The following is a 17,684-nucleotide window of genomic DNA, read 5'->3' on the forward strand; positions in this document are numbered from 1 at the left end:
TACACTTTTCTAATTTTCTCTTTGAACTCATATTTTCCTTTTATTTTCCCCCACAGAATTTTTACTTACTCTGTCATTCTTAACTGTAAAAAAAAAAAAAAAAAATTATGTATATATATTTGTCTTCTAATTTTATGCCAGAATTTTCATCTGGTTTGAATTATTAAAATCATTAGTCATGCTGAACATAATGGAACACACCTGTAATCTCAATGACTTGAGAGGCTGAGGCAGGAGGATTTTGCAAGTTCAAGGCCATCCTTGACAATTTACCCGACCCTGTCTCAAAATAAAAAGGACTGAGGATATAGCTCAGTTGTAATGCACCCCTAAGTTCAGTCCCTAGAGGTAAAATAAAATAAAATCATTCATCATTCATAATTGATTGGATAACTTAAATATATATATATATATATATTTTTTTTAATTTTTTAATATTTATTTTTTAGTTTTCGGCGGACACGACATCTTTGTATGTGGTGCTGAGGATCGAACCCGGGCCGCACGCATGCCAGGCGAGCGCACTACCGCTTGAGCCACATCCCCAGCCCCCTTAAATATATTTTTAAAACAGTTCTTAAGGGCTGGGGTTGTGGCTCAGTGGTAGAGTGCTTGCTTGGCATGTGTGAGACACTGGGTTCGATTCTCAGCACCACATATAAATAAATAAAATACAGGTCTAATGACAACTAAAAAAAAAAATCTTAAGCATAAAGTTTGATTGATAATATGTTTCCTAATGAGACAATATTTTTTATTTTTCAGTTCACATATCTATGGATGAATTGAATCAGTTTTTATTTCTTATAAGACTGAGAAATGTTGCTTACATAAACATGTGGATGGAAATGGAAGGCATTTTATGATAGCACATCATGATGTCATCAAAAATTATTTCTAATGATCTTTTAGCTGACAACTCAATTAGGTCTGTCAAACTTCGTGGGAGGCAAAAAGTTGGAAGCTATTGGGCAAAATAAGCAAAATCATTAGTTATTCACTTTACTTTTTCCAGGAAATATACCCTTTAAAAAGTCTTTACTAGGAACTATCTAATGGCTATTAAGTATTTTTGTCAATCTTTCAATAAAAACCCTCTACCTTATATCTAATATATTTGAAAGAGGGAAATCAAAATCCTGTTGGTTTCAATATACCTTATAAAATTTTTTTTTAATGCTTTTTTTTTTTTTTTAACTTCCCCTTCACTAGGGATTGAACCCAGGGATACTCTGCCACTGAACTGTATTCCCAGCCCTTTTGAAAAATTGAGACAGAGTGTCACTAAGTTGCTGAGGCTAGCCTCAAACTTGGAATCTTCCTCCCTGAGCCTCCCAAGTCACTGAGATTACATGATGTGCCTCCATGCCTTGTGACACAATGGTTGATGTGCTGTTTTGTGTGTGTGTGTGTGCGTGTGCATGTGTGTGTGTGCGCGCGCGTGCGCGCACTCGCTAGGGGCTGAACCCAAGGCATTATATCTTCTAGGTAAATGCTGTACCACTGAGCCACATCCCCAGCTGTGATATGCTTTTTATTTTTGGTACTAGAGATTGAACCCAGGGGCACTTGGCACTTAACCACTGAGTCACATCCCATTCTTTTTTTTTTTTTTTTTTTTTTTTCAGATAGGGTCTCTCTAAGTTGAGTACTTGCCTACCATGCATGAGGTACTGGGTTCATTCCCCCTAGCACCACATAAAAAAATAAAATAAAGGTATTGTGTTCCATCTACAACTAAAAAATATATTTTAAAAAATAAAAATAAACAACAAATAAAGGCATTCTGACCATCTGCAACTATCCAAAAACATTTTTTAATTTAATTCACATAAACTCTTTAGTAAACAGCCCTATGACAACTGTCTCAGTTTCAAAAGCAACAACAGCTGAGCACAAGTTGACTGCATTTTCTCACACCTCACTTTCAAATGACACAAATTTGATACTCTGGACCTGATGATATATAATTGCAACATTCAATACAAACTTAGTCAAGATACAGTGGAATACAGATGGTTTTTTAAAAAATCTTTAATGTGATATAATTCACACATGATAAAATTCCTCAACTTACAAGGTACAATTTAGTGGATTTTTTTGTATGTTCACAGAATTTTGCACCCATCCCCACGATCTAAATTAACTAAATTGTATTTTGAATTATGTCACAAATGGAAAAAAAATTCAAATTATGTTCCAGATCTTTTTTTTTTTTTTTTTAATTTTTTAATATTTATTTTTCAAGTATCGGCGGACACAACATCTTTGTTTGTATGTGGTGCATGAGGATTGAACTCGGGCCGCACGTATGCCAGGCAAGCGCGCTACCACTTGAGCCACATCCCCAGCCCCCCAGATCTTTTTTAATAATGGTTTTATTGAGATATAATGCACATATCTTACCATCCACATGTTTACAATCAATCTAGTAGTATGTGGTATATTTGGAATTGTGCAGCATCACCACAGTTTTAAAACATTCTGTCACCCCTCAAAAACACTGTTACCCACCAGGCACAGTAGCACATGCCTGTAATCCCAGCTGCTCTGGAGGCTGAGACTTTTTTTGTAAATTCAAGGCCATCCTCAGCAACTAAGCATGACACTAAACAACTTAGTGAGACCCTATCTGAAAAAATTGAACTTGTAGGATTGCAAGTTCAAGGCCAGCCTCAGCAATTTAGCAAGGCCCTACACAACTATTTTGAGACCTGTCCCAAAATAAAAAGGGGCTGGGTTAATCACCCTTGTGTTCAATCCCTGGTACAAAAAAACTCATTATCCAATAGCAGTCCAATAACCTTACCCCTCACATCTCCCTACCAGTCTTGGACAACCACTGATTTACCTTCTATGGGAAGATAGATGGTTTCTATAAACAGAATCACTCTATGTCATCTTTTGTGACTTTCTTCTTTTACTTGGCATAATATTTTCAAGGTTTGTTTCTAAATAATATTCTGTATAGGTATATGTCATTCTGTTCTATCTATTTATCATTGATGGACATTAAGCTTATTTTTATGTTTTGACTATTATGAATAATGCTGTTATGAACATAAATGTACAAGTTCTTATGCAGACATGTGTTTTCATTTCTCTTGGGTATATTATATCCAGGAGTGGAATTGTTGGGTTCTATGATAACTCTGAGTTTTGCCTTTTTGTTTTGTTTGTTTGTTTGTTTGTTGCTGGGGATTAAAACCAGGGATCTTAAACCACTGAGATGCATCCCCAGTCTTTCATTTAGTTTTTTTTTATTTTGAGATAGGATCTTGAAAAGCTGCTGAATGTCTCACTAAATTGCTGACACTGGCCTTGAACTTGTGGTCCTCCTGCCTCAGCCTTCCAAGTTACTGAGATTACAGGCATGCACCACTGTGCCTGGCTGTGTGTTTCACCTGTTAAAGAAACTGCCATGCTGTTTTCTAGAGCACCTGTACCATTTTACATTCCCATTAGCAGAGTATGAGAATTCTGATTCCACATCCTTCTAAATATGTTTTCTTTACTTTTATTTTTATTGATTTTATTTTTTAAATACATGACAACGGAATGCATTACAATTCTTATTACACATAAAGAGCACAATTTTTCATATCTTTGTATATAAAGTATGTTCACACCAGTTCATGTCTTTATACATGTACTTTGTTTTTGTTTTTTGCATTGTAATTCTTATTACACATACATCACAATTTTTCATATCTCTGTTTATATATAAAGTAGGTTGACACCCAATTCGTGTCTTCATACATGTACTTTGGATAATGATGTCCATCACATTCCACCATCCTTGCTGATCCCTGGCCTCCTCCCTTTCCTTCCCTCCCCTCTTCCCTATCTAGAATTCATTTTCCTCCCATGTTCCCCCTACCTACCCCACTATGAGTCAGCCTCTTTATATCAGAAAACATTCAGCATTTGTTTTTTTTGAGATTGGCTAACTTCACTTAGCATTATCTTCTCCAGCGCCATCCATTTACCTGCAAATGCCATGATTTTATTCTCTTTTATTGCTGAGTAATATTCCATTGTGTATATATACCACATTTTTTTTTTTATCCATTCATCCACTGAAGGGCATCTAGGTTGGCTCCACAGTTTAGCTATTGTGAATTGTGCTGCTATAAACATTGATGTGGCTGTGTCCTGGTAGTATGCTGTTTTTAAATCCTTTGGGTATGGTCTGAGGAGAGGGATAGCTGGGTCAAATGGCAGTTCCTTTTCCAGATTTCCAAGGAATCTTTATACTGCTTTCCATATTGGCTGCACCAATTTGCAGTCCCACCAGCAATGTATGAGTGTGCCTTTTTCCCCACATCCTTGCCAACACTTATTGTTGTTTGTCTTCATAATAGCTGCCATTCTGACTGGAGATGAAATCTTAGAGTAGTTTTGATTTGCATTTCTCTGATTGCTAAAGATGATGAGCATTTTTTCATATATTTGTTGATTGATTGTATATCCTCTTCTGAGAAGTGTCTGTTCAGGTCCTTGGCCCGTTTGTTGATTGGATTTGTTTTGGGGGGTGCTTAGCTTTTTTTATTTATTTATTTTTTTAAAGAGAGAGAGAAAGAGAGAATTTTTAATATTTATTTTTTAGTTTTCGGTGGACACAGCATCTTTGTATGTGGTGCTTAGCTTTTTGAGTTCTTTATATACCCTAGAGATTAGTGCTCTATCTGATGTGTGCTAGGTAAAGATTTGCTCCCAGGATGTAGGCTCTCTTAAACATGTTTTCATCTCTCCGTTTGACCCAAACTATTTTTAATATTTTACTAAATAAAACACTTTTCTGAGATAAAACTATTTTTAAGTGCAGAGAAAGTCATCGTCACTTCAGTATTCATATGGACAGGAATACTTGTACACCATAGTTCAAATCAGCTCAAATAAATTTTAAGATTTTTCTTCATCATTTGTATTTGTTGTAAGGCAGGTCTTTTATGCCATAATTTTATCTGGACTGCAATAACAACTGTAAATAATTGCCTAAGAATAATGAAAATAGTCCTAGAAGGAGCTGAGGGTGTATGTAGCTCAATGGTGGAACACATGCTTAGCATCCCTGAGGATCTGGGTTTAATCCCCAGAACAAAAAAAAAAATGGCCAATGGATGTATCATTCTTTTATCTATCATCTTTTTTTTGCCAGTCTGCTACATAATCTTCTATCATTTGAAACACTAAAAGAATTCCAGCTGTTCTGTACATATAAATAAAAGCTGGTTTTGTTTAACGGTTAGTTTCACAAGTCACAAAGTGACAGTGGTCAGGGATAAAACAGCATCCAAAGGTGGAGATCATCTTTACTTCACTACTTTACTCTCGGTCTATTTGAAATCAGAACTCCAATGAGGGCTAAAATGCTTCATTTCCAATGTTATTCTTTTTTTTTTTTTTTTTTCGAGAGAGAGAGAGAGAATTTTTCAATATTTATTTTCTAGTTTTCGGCGGACACAACATCTTCATTTGTATGTGGTGCTGAGGATTGAACCCGGGTCGCACGCATGCCAGGCGAGCACGCTACCGCTTGAGCCACATCCCCAGCCCTCCAATGTTATTCTTTACCCTTAACAGAAATAGGTAAAACGTAAAGACAGAAGACTTACCAGATTTCTGGTGCTTTGATTAAAGAAAATTTCACCCACATCTGTACTATATTTCATTTTGCTTTGTTTGGTGTCCTGGAGGTTTTTAACCTCCTGAAACAAGTCATGGTGGTAAAATTTAGAATGAGTAAAAAGTGGGGTTGGTTGGTTTGTATTTTGGAATTGGGAGGACAGTTATAAAAGGGAAGACTGGAAAAGGATGAGCCTGCAAGACGTCTGGTCTGGAAAAGCATTCTCAGATCAGTCTTAACTGCATGTAAAAACTGAGGCTCCAGGGCTGAGGCTGTAGCTCAGTAATAGAGAACTTGCCTCACACATGTGAGGCACCCTAGGGTTTAGTCCTCAGCACCACAGAGAGAAAATTATCTTTGCTCATTTACCCTTAGAAAGTCTTTGTGTACTCCTAGGAGAATGCATGCTTCAATTTTAGATCACGGATCTAAAATCATATTGGAATATGGTTCAGAACTCTGAAAGGAGGTCTAAGTTGAGGGCAAGAGTTGGGACTCATTGAAATAATATTTGGGTGCAGTTTAAAATAGACTGCTGAAAGAGATATTGCAAAAAAGAAGAGAGCCAGGCATTGCGGGGTGGGAGGTGATTCTCACTTCAGGAGTAAGCATAAGGAGAAGAAGATGGAGAAGTCAGAGACATAAGCGTTGAAATTCCCACAGAAGGTGAAGTCATGAGTGCTAATAGAAGGTTTTCTGTAAGGCTAGCCAACAAGGTGGAGTAGGGAGAGATCAGAGAGAATGAGGTCTAAAGCAACCCCTACAAATGCCAAACGCATGGAAAAGTATTGCTGGCCAGGCACAGTGGCATCCACCTATAATCCCAGCAACTCAGGATGCTGACGCAGGAGAATTGCAAGTTCCAAAGCCAGCCTCAGCAACTTAACAAGGCCTGTCTCAAAATAAAAAATAAAAAGAGCTAGGGATGTGGCTCAGTAGTTAAGTGCCTCTGGGTTCAATCCCTGCTATCAAAAAAAGAAAGAAAGAAAAGTCAGCATGAAAGTGATGAGAATTGAAATTCAGTTTATGGTTAGTTGGTTGGAGATATAAGTATCTTCTGAGAAATTTGCCTTAGGAAGAAAAGCAAAAGGAGAAATATAAGAGAGAAGGTAATGGAAAGAATGAGCTCCCTAAGGAAGCATGAGGGAGGAAATGGGGTGCCAAGAGTGGTAGGCCAGAAAAGAAGGAGCACTGGTGTCAGCCAGCCATGTTCCCTTTGGGATCCAGAGCTCCTTCTGTTGCCCTGCAATTAACTTTTCATATAAGTGCATGAAGGTTATTTAGCATGAGTCAAAATTTAGGAACATTGGTAGCCTAAAAGTGTGTATTTCCTCTGTAATTTTCTTAATCACTTCAATATTTTTTTAATATTTATTTTTTAGGTGTAGATGGACACAACACAATACCTTTTATTTTTATGTGGTGCTGAGGATGGAACCTGGGTCCCGCCCATGCTAGGCAAGCGCTCTACCACTGAGCCACAATCCCAGCCCCACTTCAATGTTTTTTTAATTATCATCTCCATTTTTTGTCAGCCTCACCTTGGAGACTGGGCTTCTGACTGATGTTTCTCCATGTGTCTGACTTTGTGCGTGTACACATGTGGGGGGATTGAACCGAGGGCTTTGTGCATACTAAGCCTTTGCTATACCACTGAGGTACACTCCCACACTCCCACTGAGGTACACTCCTCTTCTATAATCCTAATTTTTTATCATCTAATGCCATAGAGCTTCCCTCCTTATCACTATTCTTTCTCCCTACTCCTGGTACTGGAGATTAAATCCGGGGCACTTTACCACTGAGCTACATCCTTAACCCTTTTTATATTTGAGATGTGATCTCACTAAGTTGCCCAGGCTGGCCTAGAACTTGAGACTCTCCTGCCTCACTCTCCTGAATTGCTGGGATTGCAAGTGTGTGCCACCACACTCACCAACCATTCTTTTCTTTAACCTTTAATCTAACCTCCATTTCAGTGTTCTATTATATAAGCTGCCAGTGGTAGTATTCACCTTAAGACAAACTGATAATTAGGCTTGGAATGTGGAAAATCAGTATTTAATTTTTGAAGATGTTGGCCTTTGTTCATGCTAACTGAACAGAATATCATAGGCTAGGTAGCTGAGATAAGAGAAATTTATTTCTCATTGCTCTGTAGGTTGGGGAGTCCAGGATCAATGTACTAGCAGATCCCATCTGGTGTGGTCCCTCTTTCTGGTTTGCAGATGGTACTTTTCTCATTGTAGCCACACCTAAAACTAGTGAGGTCTCTACTTTTATAAGGGCTCTCGTCTCATTCATGGTTTCACCCTCATAACCTAATTCTCTCCCAAATGCCCCATCTTCTAATAACATCTCATCTGGGTTAATGATTTTGAGGTATACTTTCAGTTCATGCCAATGGCTAGATCTATATTTTTCATAATAACTAAATTTTGTGTTTGGCATTTCTTTTAGGTTCAGCATGAGCTTTAACAGACATAATCTGAAATACTATGTATTACAAAAAAAACCTAAAAAGGTAGCATTTGATTGCTTAGAATGGATCCAAAAGCATCACCCATGTGAGTACAGTTATGTGATATCTAAAAGTAATAGGTGTCTCTTTAGTACCACAATAGAATAAATAAAATAGCAAATTAAACATTTCTTTTTGTTTAATGATGATACTTAACTTGTTATTTATAGACCAGAATATTGTAACTCTTTCAATTCTAGAATTTATAAAATCTCATTTGGTTAGATAACAATAAACTTTAACAAAAAAATATATTAAATATTTCCTCCTACACACTTATATTATCATTTTGGTTTCAGTGCTTTCTATGGCTTCTATCAGTGTATGAATATAACTCTTTATTGTAGTGCCTTCTCCCAAATGTGTTTGCCTTTGAGTTATATTAAATAAAATGAGATTCTGAAGTTCATAACAGTTTGCTCCATTTTTGTTTTTTAAGTTATAAAAGGCGGGGCTGGGGATGTGGCTCAGGCGGTAGCGCGCTCGCCTGGCCTGCGTGCGACCCGGGTTCGATCCTCAGCACCACCTACAAATAAAGATGTTGTGCCCGCCAAAAACTAAAAAATAAATGTTAAAAAATTCTCTCTCTCTCTCTCTCCTCTCTCTCTCTCTCTCTGTCTCTCTCTCTTTAAAAAAAAAAAAAAGTTATAAAAGGCATTTTTGCATGCCTTTTATAACTCAGAAAACACTTTTTTTTTTAAAGATGTTATAGGTCAATTTATCTTTTTTCTTAGAAAACACTTGATACGGGGAGTGGGGCTGTAGCTCAGTGGCAGAGCACTTGCCTCGCATGTGTGAAGCACTGGTTCGATCCTCAGCATCACATAAAAATTAAATTAATAAATAAAGATATTGACATAAAAGAAAAAAAACACTTGATACAGTATATTTTATTTCACAACCTTATTCCCATAATGTTTCCCATTAAAATCTTTTTTAATTTTTAAATTATAAACAAAACTTTTGGTGTGAGTCCATATATCACTTTATTTCCTAGGTTAGTTTCCTAGAAGGAAACTGGGTCAAAGGTGTATCTTTTTGTTTTTTTTTTAATTTGTTGTGATTTGTTCTACATGACAGCAGAGTGCATTTCAATTCATCGTATACAAATGGAGCACAGTTTTTTATTTCTCTGGTTGTACACACAATAGAATCACATCATTTGTGTCTTCATGTACCTAGGGTAACAATGTCCATCTCATTCTACCTTCTTTCCTACTCCCATTTCCCCTCCCTTTTCCTCCCTCTCCTTTAGCCTATCCAAAGTTCCTCCATTCCTCCTGTCTCTTCCCACACCCCCATTATGGATCAGCATCCACTTATCAGAAAAAACATTCGGCCTTTGGTTTTTGGGGATTGGCTTACTTCACTTAGCATAATATTCTCCAACTCTATCCATTTACCTGCAAATGCCTTAATTTTATTCTCTTTTAATGCTAAGTAATATTCAGTTGTGTATATATACCACAATTTCTTTATCTATTTGTCTATCTTTTTATATTTATTTTTTAGTTGTAATTGAACACAATACCTTTATTTTATTTATTTTTTATGTGGTGCTGAGGATCGAACCCAGGACCTCACACGTGGTAGGTGAGCGCTGTACCTCTGAGCCACAACCCCAGCCCTATCTATTCATCTATTGAAGGTTGGTTCCACAATTTAGCTATTGTGAATTGTGCTGCTATAAACATTCATGTGGCTGCATCACTGTAGTTTGCTGGTCAGAGGTATTTTTAAGACTCTTTGATAAATATTGTCATGTGTTTTCTATAAGCTTGTATAAGGGAGTTTTCCCATTTTAGAGCCAGTGTGAAATAGAGCCTAGGATTAGTCCAGGTTCATCTCATAAGGCATTAGCAGGGATAGAATTAAAAGTTGCATTTTGGGCTGGGGTTGTGGCTCAGTGGTAGAGCGCTCGTGTAACATGTGTGAGGCACTGGATTCAATCCTCAGCACACATAAAAAAAATAAGAAAATAAAGGTATTGTGTCCATCTACAACTAAAAAAAAAAAATTTTTTTAAGTCGCATCTTATTTCTTTGTATGAATTTTTTTCCTGAGTTATTCTGTGTGATCATCCTGTGTTCTAAGTGCACTACAGAAATCTGTTTATATTTCTTAACATTTTTAAAAACATAGTGTAAATGGTATTGTTATTTATGTTAAAAGTCCTCACTTCTCACTACCGTTTTGGTTTCTTGACAGATGACTCAGGGATAATCTACTGCCTCTCCAGGCGGGAATGTGACACAATGGCTGACACTTTACAGAAGAATGGTCTTGCTGCTCTTGCTTATCATGCTGGCCTCAGTGATTCTGCCAGAGATGAAGTGCAACACAAGTGGATTAATCAGGATGGCTGCCAGGTAACATTTTTTTAAATAAACAAACAAAAGGAATAATCTTTTTTGGTATATTAGCAAACTTGTGCATGTAGAATGCAAATTGTTTTTATCTTAAAGATAGAAAACATCAAAATAAGACTGAGAAGGAGCCAGGCATGGTGGCCCACACCTATAATCCCAGCGGCTCAAGAGGCTAAGGCAGGAGAATCACAAGTTTGAGGCCAGCCTCAGCAATTTAGCAAGGCTCTGAGCAACTTTGTGTGACCCTATCTCAAAATAAAAATAAAAAGGATGCCAGGCGTGGTGACACATACCTCTAATCCCAGCGGCTCAGGAGGCTGAGGCAGGGGAGTCGCAGGTTCAAAGCCAGCCTCAGCAACTTAGTGAAGTTGTAAGCAACCTAATGAGACCCTGTCTCAAAATAAAAAAATTTATAAAGGGCTAGGAAAGGGCTGGGGATGTGGCTCAAGCGGTAGCGCGCTCGCCTGGCATGCATGTGGCCCGGGTTCGATCCTCAGCACCACATACAAACAAAGATGTTGTGTCCGCCGAGAACTAAAAAATAAATTAAAAAAAAAAAAAAAAGATTTAAAAAAAAAAAAGGGCTGGGGAAGTGGTTTAGTGGTTAAGCACCCTTGAGTTCAATCCCTGGTACCAATAAATAAATAAATAAATAGGGCTGCAGATATGGCCCAGTGGTTAAGAATCTCTGGGTTCGATGTCTGGTACAAAAAAACCCAAAAACTGAGAAGCAATCAGGGATATAGTGAATAACTTTAACTTGAGAATGTTAGAGGGAATAAAAGACAAAAATTGAGGGAGAAAAAATTTTTAAATGTGATGTATTAGCAACAAGGAATAGGGATCCAGCCTAAGAATATTAAATGTAGAGCCATACTGCTGCAGCCCTTCAGCACCATCAGAGTTCTGCATGCCAAATATAGGATCCACCCAGTGACAAACCTGACTGGCTAGAAATTGGGCCTATTTTGTCTACCATGGCTTCCTGTGGTTCTATCTTACCAAACAACATAATGAAGATGATTTAGAGTATAAAGGTGACTCAGGAGACTGAGGCAGGAAGATCACAGGTTCAAGGTCAGCCTCAGCAACTTAGCAGGGCCCTAAGCAACTCAGTGAGACCCTATCTCAACTTAAAAATAAAAGGGCTAGGGGATTTACCTCAGTGGTAAAGTACCTCTGGGTTCAAACCCCAGTACCACAAAAAAAGGTGGCGGGGGAGAAATAGAAATCAAAAATATCAAAAACAGGAGGACAGTCTTCAGAATCAGAAGAGGGAAGAGTAGCTGGGCATGGTGGCTCATGCCTTTAATCTCTTGGGAGGCTGAGTCTGGAGGGTTGCAAACTCAGAGCAGCGTGGGCAACTTAGTGAGACCCTGTCAAAAATTAAAAATAGAATAAAAGTCTAGAGCGCTGTTGGACTCAGTCCCCAATACTGGGGGGGAGGGGGGGGAAGACTTGGACAAAAGTATTTCATACCCAGCTCACTGTCATATATGTTGAAAACAATAAAGGCATTTTCAGATATGTAAAAAGTTTAGAAAAACTGGTTTGTCTTCACTGAAATAATTACACATTTCAGTTTTTTTCTTTGTATAAACTTTTTCTAAAGTTTGCATGGAAGACAGTCAAATGAAAAAAACTAAAAGAATTTGAAAAAAAAATAGCACATTACTGGTTTGTAGTACATTATATATAGATGAGTGGAACAGAAATCCAGAAATAGACTGAAAGATTTGAACAAACAATAAATGACAAGGGAGGAATTAAAAATTGGTGAGATCTATACTGGAGTGGTGACACGCTTCTATAATCCAGCAACTCAGGAGGCTGAGGCTGAAGGATTGCAAATTCAAGGGCAGACTGGGCAACTTAGACCCTGTCTAAAGCAGGGGATCAAATCCAGCACCTCACACGTGCTAGGCAAACACTCTACCACTGAGCCACAACCCCAGCCCTAATTTTTAAAAATAAATAAAAATAGCTGAGGGCGGCTAGGATTATGGCTCAGAGGTAGAGCGCTCGCCTAGCACTCACGGGGCCCTGGGTTTGATCCTCAGCACCACACAAAAATAAATGAATGGAATAAAGGTATTGTGTCCAACTAAAAAAATAAATATAAAAAAAAATAGCTGAGAATATAGCTACGTGGTAGAGCACCACTGGGTTCATCCCCAATATAGAGGAAAAAAGAATAAAAATAAAATTTTGTGTTTTTCTTTTAAAAGAATGAATGTAGCCTGGGGCGGGGTTGTAGCTCAGTGGTAGAGAGCTTGCCTTGCATGAGTGAGGCAGTGGGTTCAATCCTCAGCACCACATAAAAATAAATAAATAAAATAAAGATATTTTGTCCATCCACGTTTAAAAACAACACCAAAATAAGGAAGGAAGTGTAATGTGTCAAAGCCAGTTTCCTAGTTAAAGAAATAAGAGCTTTCAGAAAGAGTCAGCATCACTGTGGCCTCACTCAGAGCCTTCAGGATGTGCTTCATAGCCATGTGCCCTCCTCGCAGTGGGAGAAGCACCAGGCTTCAAGGTAGATGATATTTGCAGAGCTCTGGGCAGGCACATCTCACTGAGCAACTTGCCCGCCTGCTCTCCGTCACTAGAGGACACAATAGATTTTCACTTTTTGAGGAGATTTCCTTTTGATCAAAGTACCATAAATTAGATGGATGACTAATCTGGAGTGCAGGCCACTGCCATTCCCAATGTTGATAAATGTGCCCATTTGCTGTCCACGTACCCCATAGCTTACAGTTCCTTTCTGGAACTCACGGTTACTGAAATCATGTCATTAGCCTCAGTCTGGCTGCCAGATATTTTCATTGCTTTTGAAATACTGTTCTTGCAGTAGCAATTCATTTTTTTTTTTAAGTACTAAAAAAAGACTTACAGCTTTATTTGTATAATGTAATTTTGCCTGGAGATATAGCATTTTGGTCTGGGTTAAATAGGTCCTAAATTTGCAACTGAAATGGATATTCTTGAAAACTGATTTGTCAACCTCCTAAAATTTAACCATCACCTTGCTTCCACTAAGTGATTTGTATGGGCCAAGAGCCATAGACCCTGGCCTTTTTTTTTTTTTTTTTTTTTTTTTTTTTTTTTTTTTCCCCTCCTGTATAAGCTGCTCTGACTTTTACCCATATGAGATTTAATTAAAATTTCACAACCTTGACTTTGAAATCAACTGATGAATAAAAAGAGTCAACGTATGTTTCAGCTGGTGACACAAGTAAAACTGAAGCAGGTGAGAGCACTATTGTCCTGAATCATCAAGGAGCTAGCTGCAATGACCTCTGAGAGCCAGAGTCCTGGGAACAGCCTGGAGCCCCTGAGGATAGTATTACTTATGTACACAGGCCTGGATATCATGGCAATATGAATAGAACCCCCACACATCTCCATATCAGAAACAGAACAAACACTGACAACACATTGAAGGGCTAATGAGTGCAATTAATCTCTCATGTAGTGAAACCAACTCACATAAGAAAGTGCCAACCACACTAAGCTTCTCTTTCTCTTCATGGGCTTAATAAAATTGCAAGTTATCAATATGAAAATCTTGTCTTAGTCATGCTAAATAGTGGAACCAAGTTAAGACATAAGTTTGTCAAGTAGAGTGCATTTTAAAGTAAAATAAGGGATAGAGCTTTTAGAAATATCCATTATTAAAATGTTCCTTTAAATGCATTATGAATCTAATGGGCCTTTGCTTTACATCAGGTTATCTGTGCAACAATTGCATTTGGAATGGGGATTGACAAACCTGATGTGCGATTTGTGATTCATGCATCTCTTCCTAAATCTGTGGAAGGTTACTACCAGGAATCCGGCAGAGCTGGACGAGATGGAGAAATATCTCACTGCCTGCTTTTCTATACCTATCATGATGTGACCAGACTGAAGAGGCTTATAATGAGTAAGCTGAGCTCTACTAGAGACGTTCTGTCATGTTCTGTCATGTCATGAGATTAATCACTCCTACTATTGTGGTACTTTGGGTCCAGTTTTCCTTAAATAATCATGGAGAAATAGAGGTATTTATATAAATTGAAATTTTATTTTAGTTCACTTTTATTGTAAAAGTAATACATGCTTATTATGTAAAATGTCACAGACATGTGTAAGGCAGGAAATTGCTAAATCATGCCCGTGGTCTTGTCTCAAGAAATAACTTGAGTTGTTGATTTCTTTTGTATCCTTCTAGACCCAATTTTATCATTTAAACTTGCATGTAATACATATTTCAAAGAAAGATAAAAAGGAGAACATAATAAACTCTCATGAACTACCATCCAGTTTAAGAAATAAAACAAAACCAAGTATTGTGGCATGTAACTATAGTCCCAGCTACCAAGAAAGCCAAGGCAGGAGGATCACTTGAGCTCAGGAGTTGAGGCCAGCCTGCACAACATAGTGAGACATTCTCTCAAAAAAAAAAGGGGGGGGGGAGTACAACCAATAGTCTCCTAGATATCCCTCTCCTGTCTCATCCCTCCTCCCCCATTAAAGGCAGGCAACATCTTGTATTTGTGTTTACCTTTCCCAGATGCTTGTATTTTAAAATGTAAATGGAATTACATTATACATTTTCTCTCACGTGCGCGCGCACACACACACACACATATATGTATGTATATATATATAAAGATATATATATAAATATACCCTTTTTTTCAGTCAATACTAGATTGTAATTATCCCTAGAATTAATATGAATAAATTAGCTACATAGAATTCCATAGTCTGGTAATTTCATGTTTATTAAGCCAGTCCCCTCTTATTAGATATTTAGGTTATTTCTTGTTTTTTACTGCTGCCAACAACGCAGTATTGAATACCCTTGTACTGATATCTTTAGGCATTTTTGCAGTTATTTATGTAGGAAATATTTCTAGACCAAGTCTTTCTTGGGTCAAAGTAAATACATATTTTAGAATTTTATTATATCCTGGGCCCATCTTTGTACTCAGGTGTGATAATTGAATATATTTTATAAATATCTATTTTTAAGATCACTTTCTCACTCTGGCAGAGATACTCAGCATGGTACATGCCATGCACTGTGTCAAACTCTATATCGTCTTACCTTATTTACCCATAACAACTAGCTTTTTTTGGTATCAGGGATTAACCCAGGGGTGCTTAACCACTGAGCTACATCCCCAGCCCTTTTTATATTCTGTTTTGAGGCAGGATCTCTCTAAGGTGCTTAGGGCCTTGCTAAGTTGCTGAGACTGTCCTTGAATTTGTCATCCTCTTGCCTTGGCCTCCTGAACTGCTGGGATTATAAGCAACATCTAACTTTTTAGGTAGAGCTACTCATGAGAAAAGCAAGCTTCAGAAAGATTTTTTGACTTGCCCCAAGGTCTCTGAGGCAGTAGCCAAAATAGTAGGAGCAGTAGGAATAGTGACTGTGGTGCAGGGATGGTAATTGTTGTAGATAATATACTGTTAGCACTTGCCACATGCTATTTTAAATGCTTTACACATATCAATTCATTTTTTTTTCTCACAACAACCTTAAAAGATAAGACTATTTTCTCATTATACAGAGAAGAAAAATGAGATACAGAACTAATAAATGCAGAACCCTAACTGAGCACGATTTCATCTGATGCCAAAGTTCAAGATTATTACACTATACCAAAATGGGTATTAACCCAAAAAAATCCCTTGTTTACACTTGGTTTGCCCACTTGTATTTTTAGACAAAACCCGTACAGTCTCCTACTTGTGATAGATTAAATGATAATTTTTCGATTTTGTAATGGTATGAAAGCTATATAAATTATTTACAATGGGTTTATCAAGATGTGACCTCTTCATAAGTCAGGGAGCATCTATATTGTTAAATCCAAATAGTTTAGTATAAATATTTAAATTGTAATTATTTTGACTCATAATTAGGACTTAAATTATTTGAAATATTATTTAATATTAAATTATTTGAAGAATAATACTAATAAACTGGAAGAAATCAGATTTTTTTTAATATTTATTTTTTAGTTCTAGGTGGACACAGTATCTTCACTTTTTTTTTTTTTTTTTTAAATGTGTTATGTGGTGCTGAGAATCTAACCTAGTGCCTCACACCTGCTAGGCGAGCACACTACCACTTGAGCCACATCCCCAGCCCAAGAAGTCAGATTTTTATTTTATTCTTAACTATATCACGTACTAATGGAAAGTAAGTACTTGCTGTTTTTAAACTTTAGAATCAAATTGAGCACTACCACTCTGTTTCACAGTCATTTTTTTGAGTCAGGGATTTGACTTAGTGGCAGAACATTTGCCTAGCATGTACAAGGCCCTTGGTTCTGTCCTCAGCCCAGCATGGAGACAAAAAAAACCAAGATAACATTCATTTTTCTTGAGGTACTTGTTTTTATTAGAGCAACTGTCAAATTTTTAGCTTCACAAAGATAATGATGTTATTGGAAAAAGCAAAGCAGAATCTAATGTTAAAACCATGAAGTACCTCAAATTGTTTGTGTGGTATTCTACAATGTCAGTTATTGTTGTTTGCCTTAAATTTAAAATAACCTACACCTAAGAGTTCACTACAGCACTCCAGGCTTCGTTGCACAATGGTTTTGTTACATGTGGTGCTAGGAATTGAACCTGGGTCCTTGTGCACTCTGGGCCAGAGCTCTGCCATTGAACTACACCTCTAGCCCTCGGCATATAGTTGTGGAGCCACTGGCTTAATTGCTTACACCTCACAGGCTCAGGAAGGTGTACAACCCACTGCCATAGTTCTATGCCATGCTTTCTTTGGATATTAACTTCAGTACATGCCTATCTGATAATATAGGAAATATAAGTCTAGCCTTCATCATTGGAAATAATGAAAATTTGAAAAAAAATCTTTCCATTTCAGGGTCTGAGGATATGGTTCAGTGGTAAGAACACGGACACCCTGTGTTCAGTCTCTACCACCAAAAAAATTTTTCAATTTGAAAACAAAAATCTAAAATGTAATTCTATAAAATTAAATTAAAATCTTGAGATAAACATAAATCCCAGTTAATTATAATAAGAAATTGTTATACTAATAGAATGCCAATAATAGCAATTTTCTTACTTAGTATTAAAGTTCTATAATTCTAAGTATTTCTGTGCTATTCTTTAAATTTCTAATGTAATAAGTATG

General features: G+C 37.1%; 1 protein-coding gene across 1 annotated transcript in view; it reads left to right on the forward strand.

Annotated features, from left to right (window-relative positions):
- The window catches only part of Blm (BLM RecQ like helicase), a 92,793-nt gene that overhangs the window by 56,186 nt on the left and 18,923 nt on the right, over positions 1-17,684 (forward strand). Inside the window, exons 13-15 of the mRNA XM_015493039.2 lie at positions 8,090-8,196; positions 10,359-10,519; positions 14,252-14,447. Coding sequence (XP_015348525.1) covers positions 8,090-8,196; positions 10,359-10,519; positions 14,252-14,447 — 464 coding nt within the window. The remainder of the gene's footprint in view (positions 1-8,089; positions 8,197-10,358; positions 10,520-14,251; positions 14,448-17,684) is intronic.

The sequence above is a fragment of the Marmota marmota genome, unplaced genomic scaffold (assembly GCF_001458135.2).
Source record: "Marmota marmota marmota unplaced genomic scaffold, marMar, whole genome shotgun sequence".
Lineage (NCBI taxonomy): Eukaryota > Metazoa > Chordata > Mammalia > Rodentia > Sciuridae > Marmota > Marmota marmota.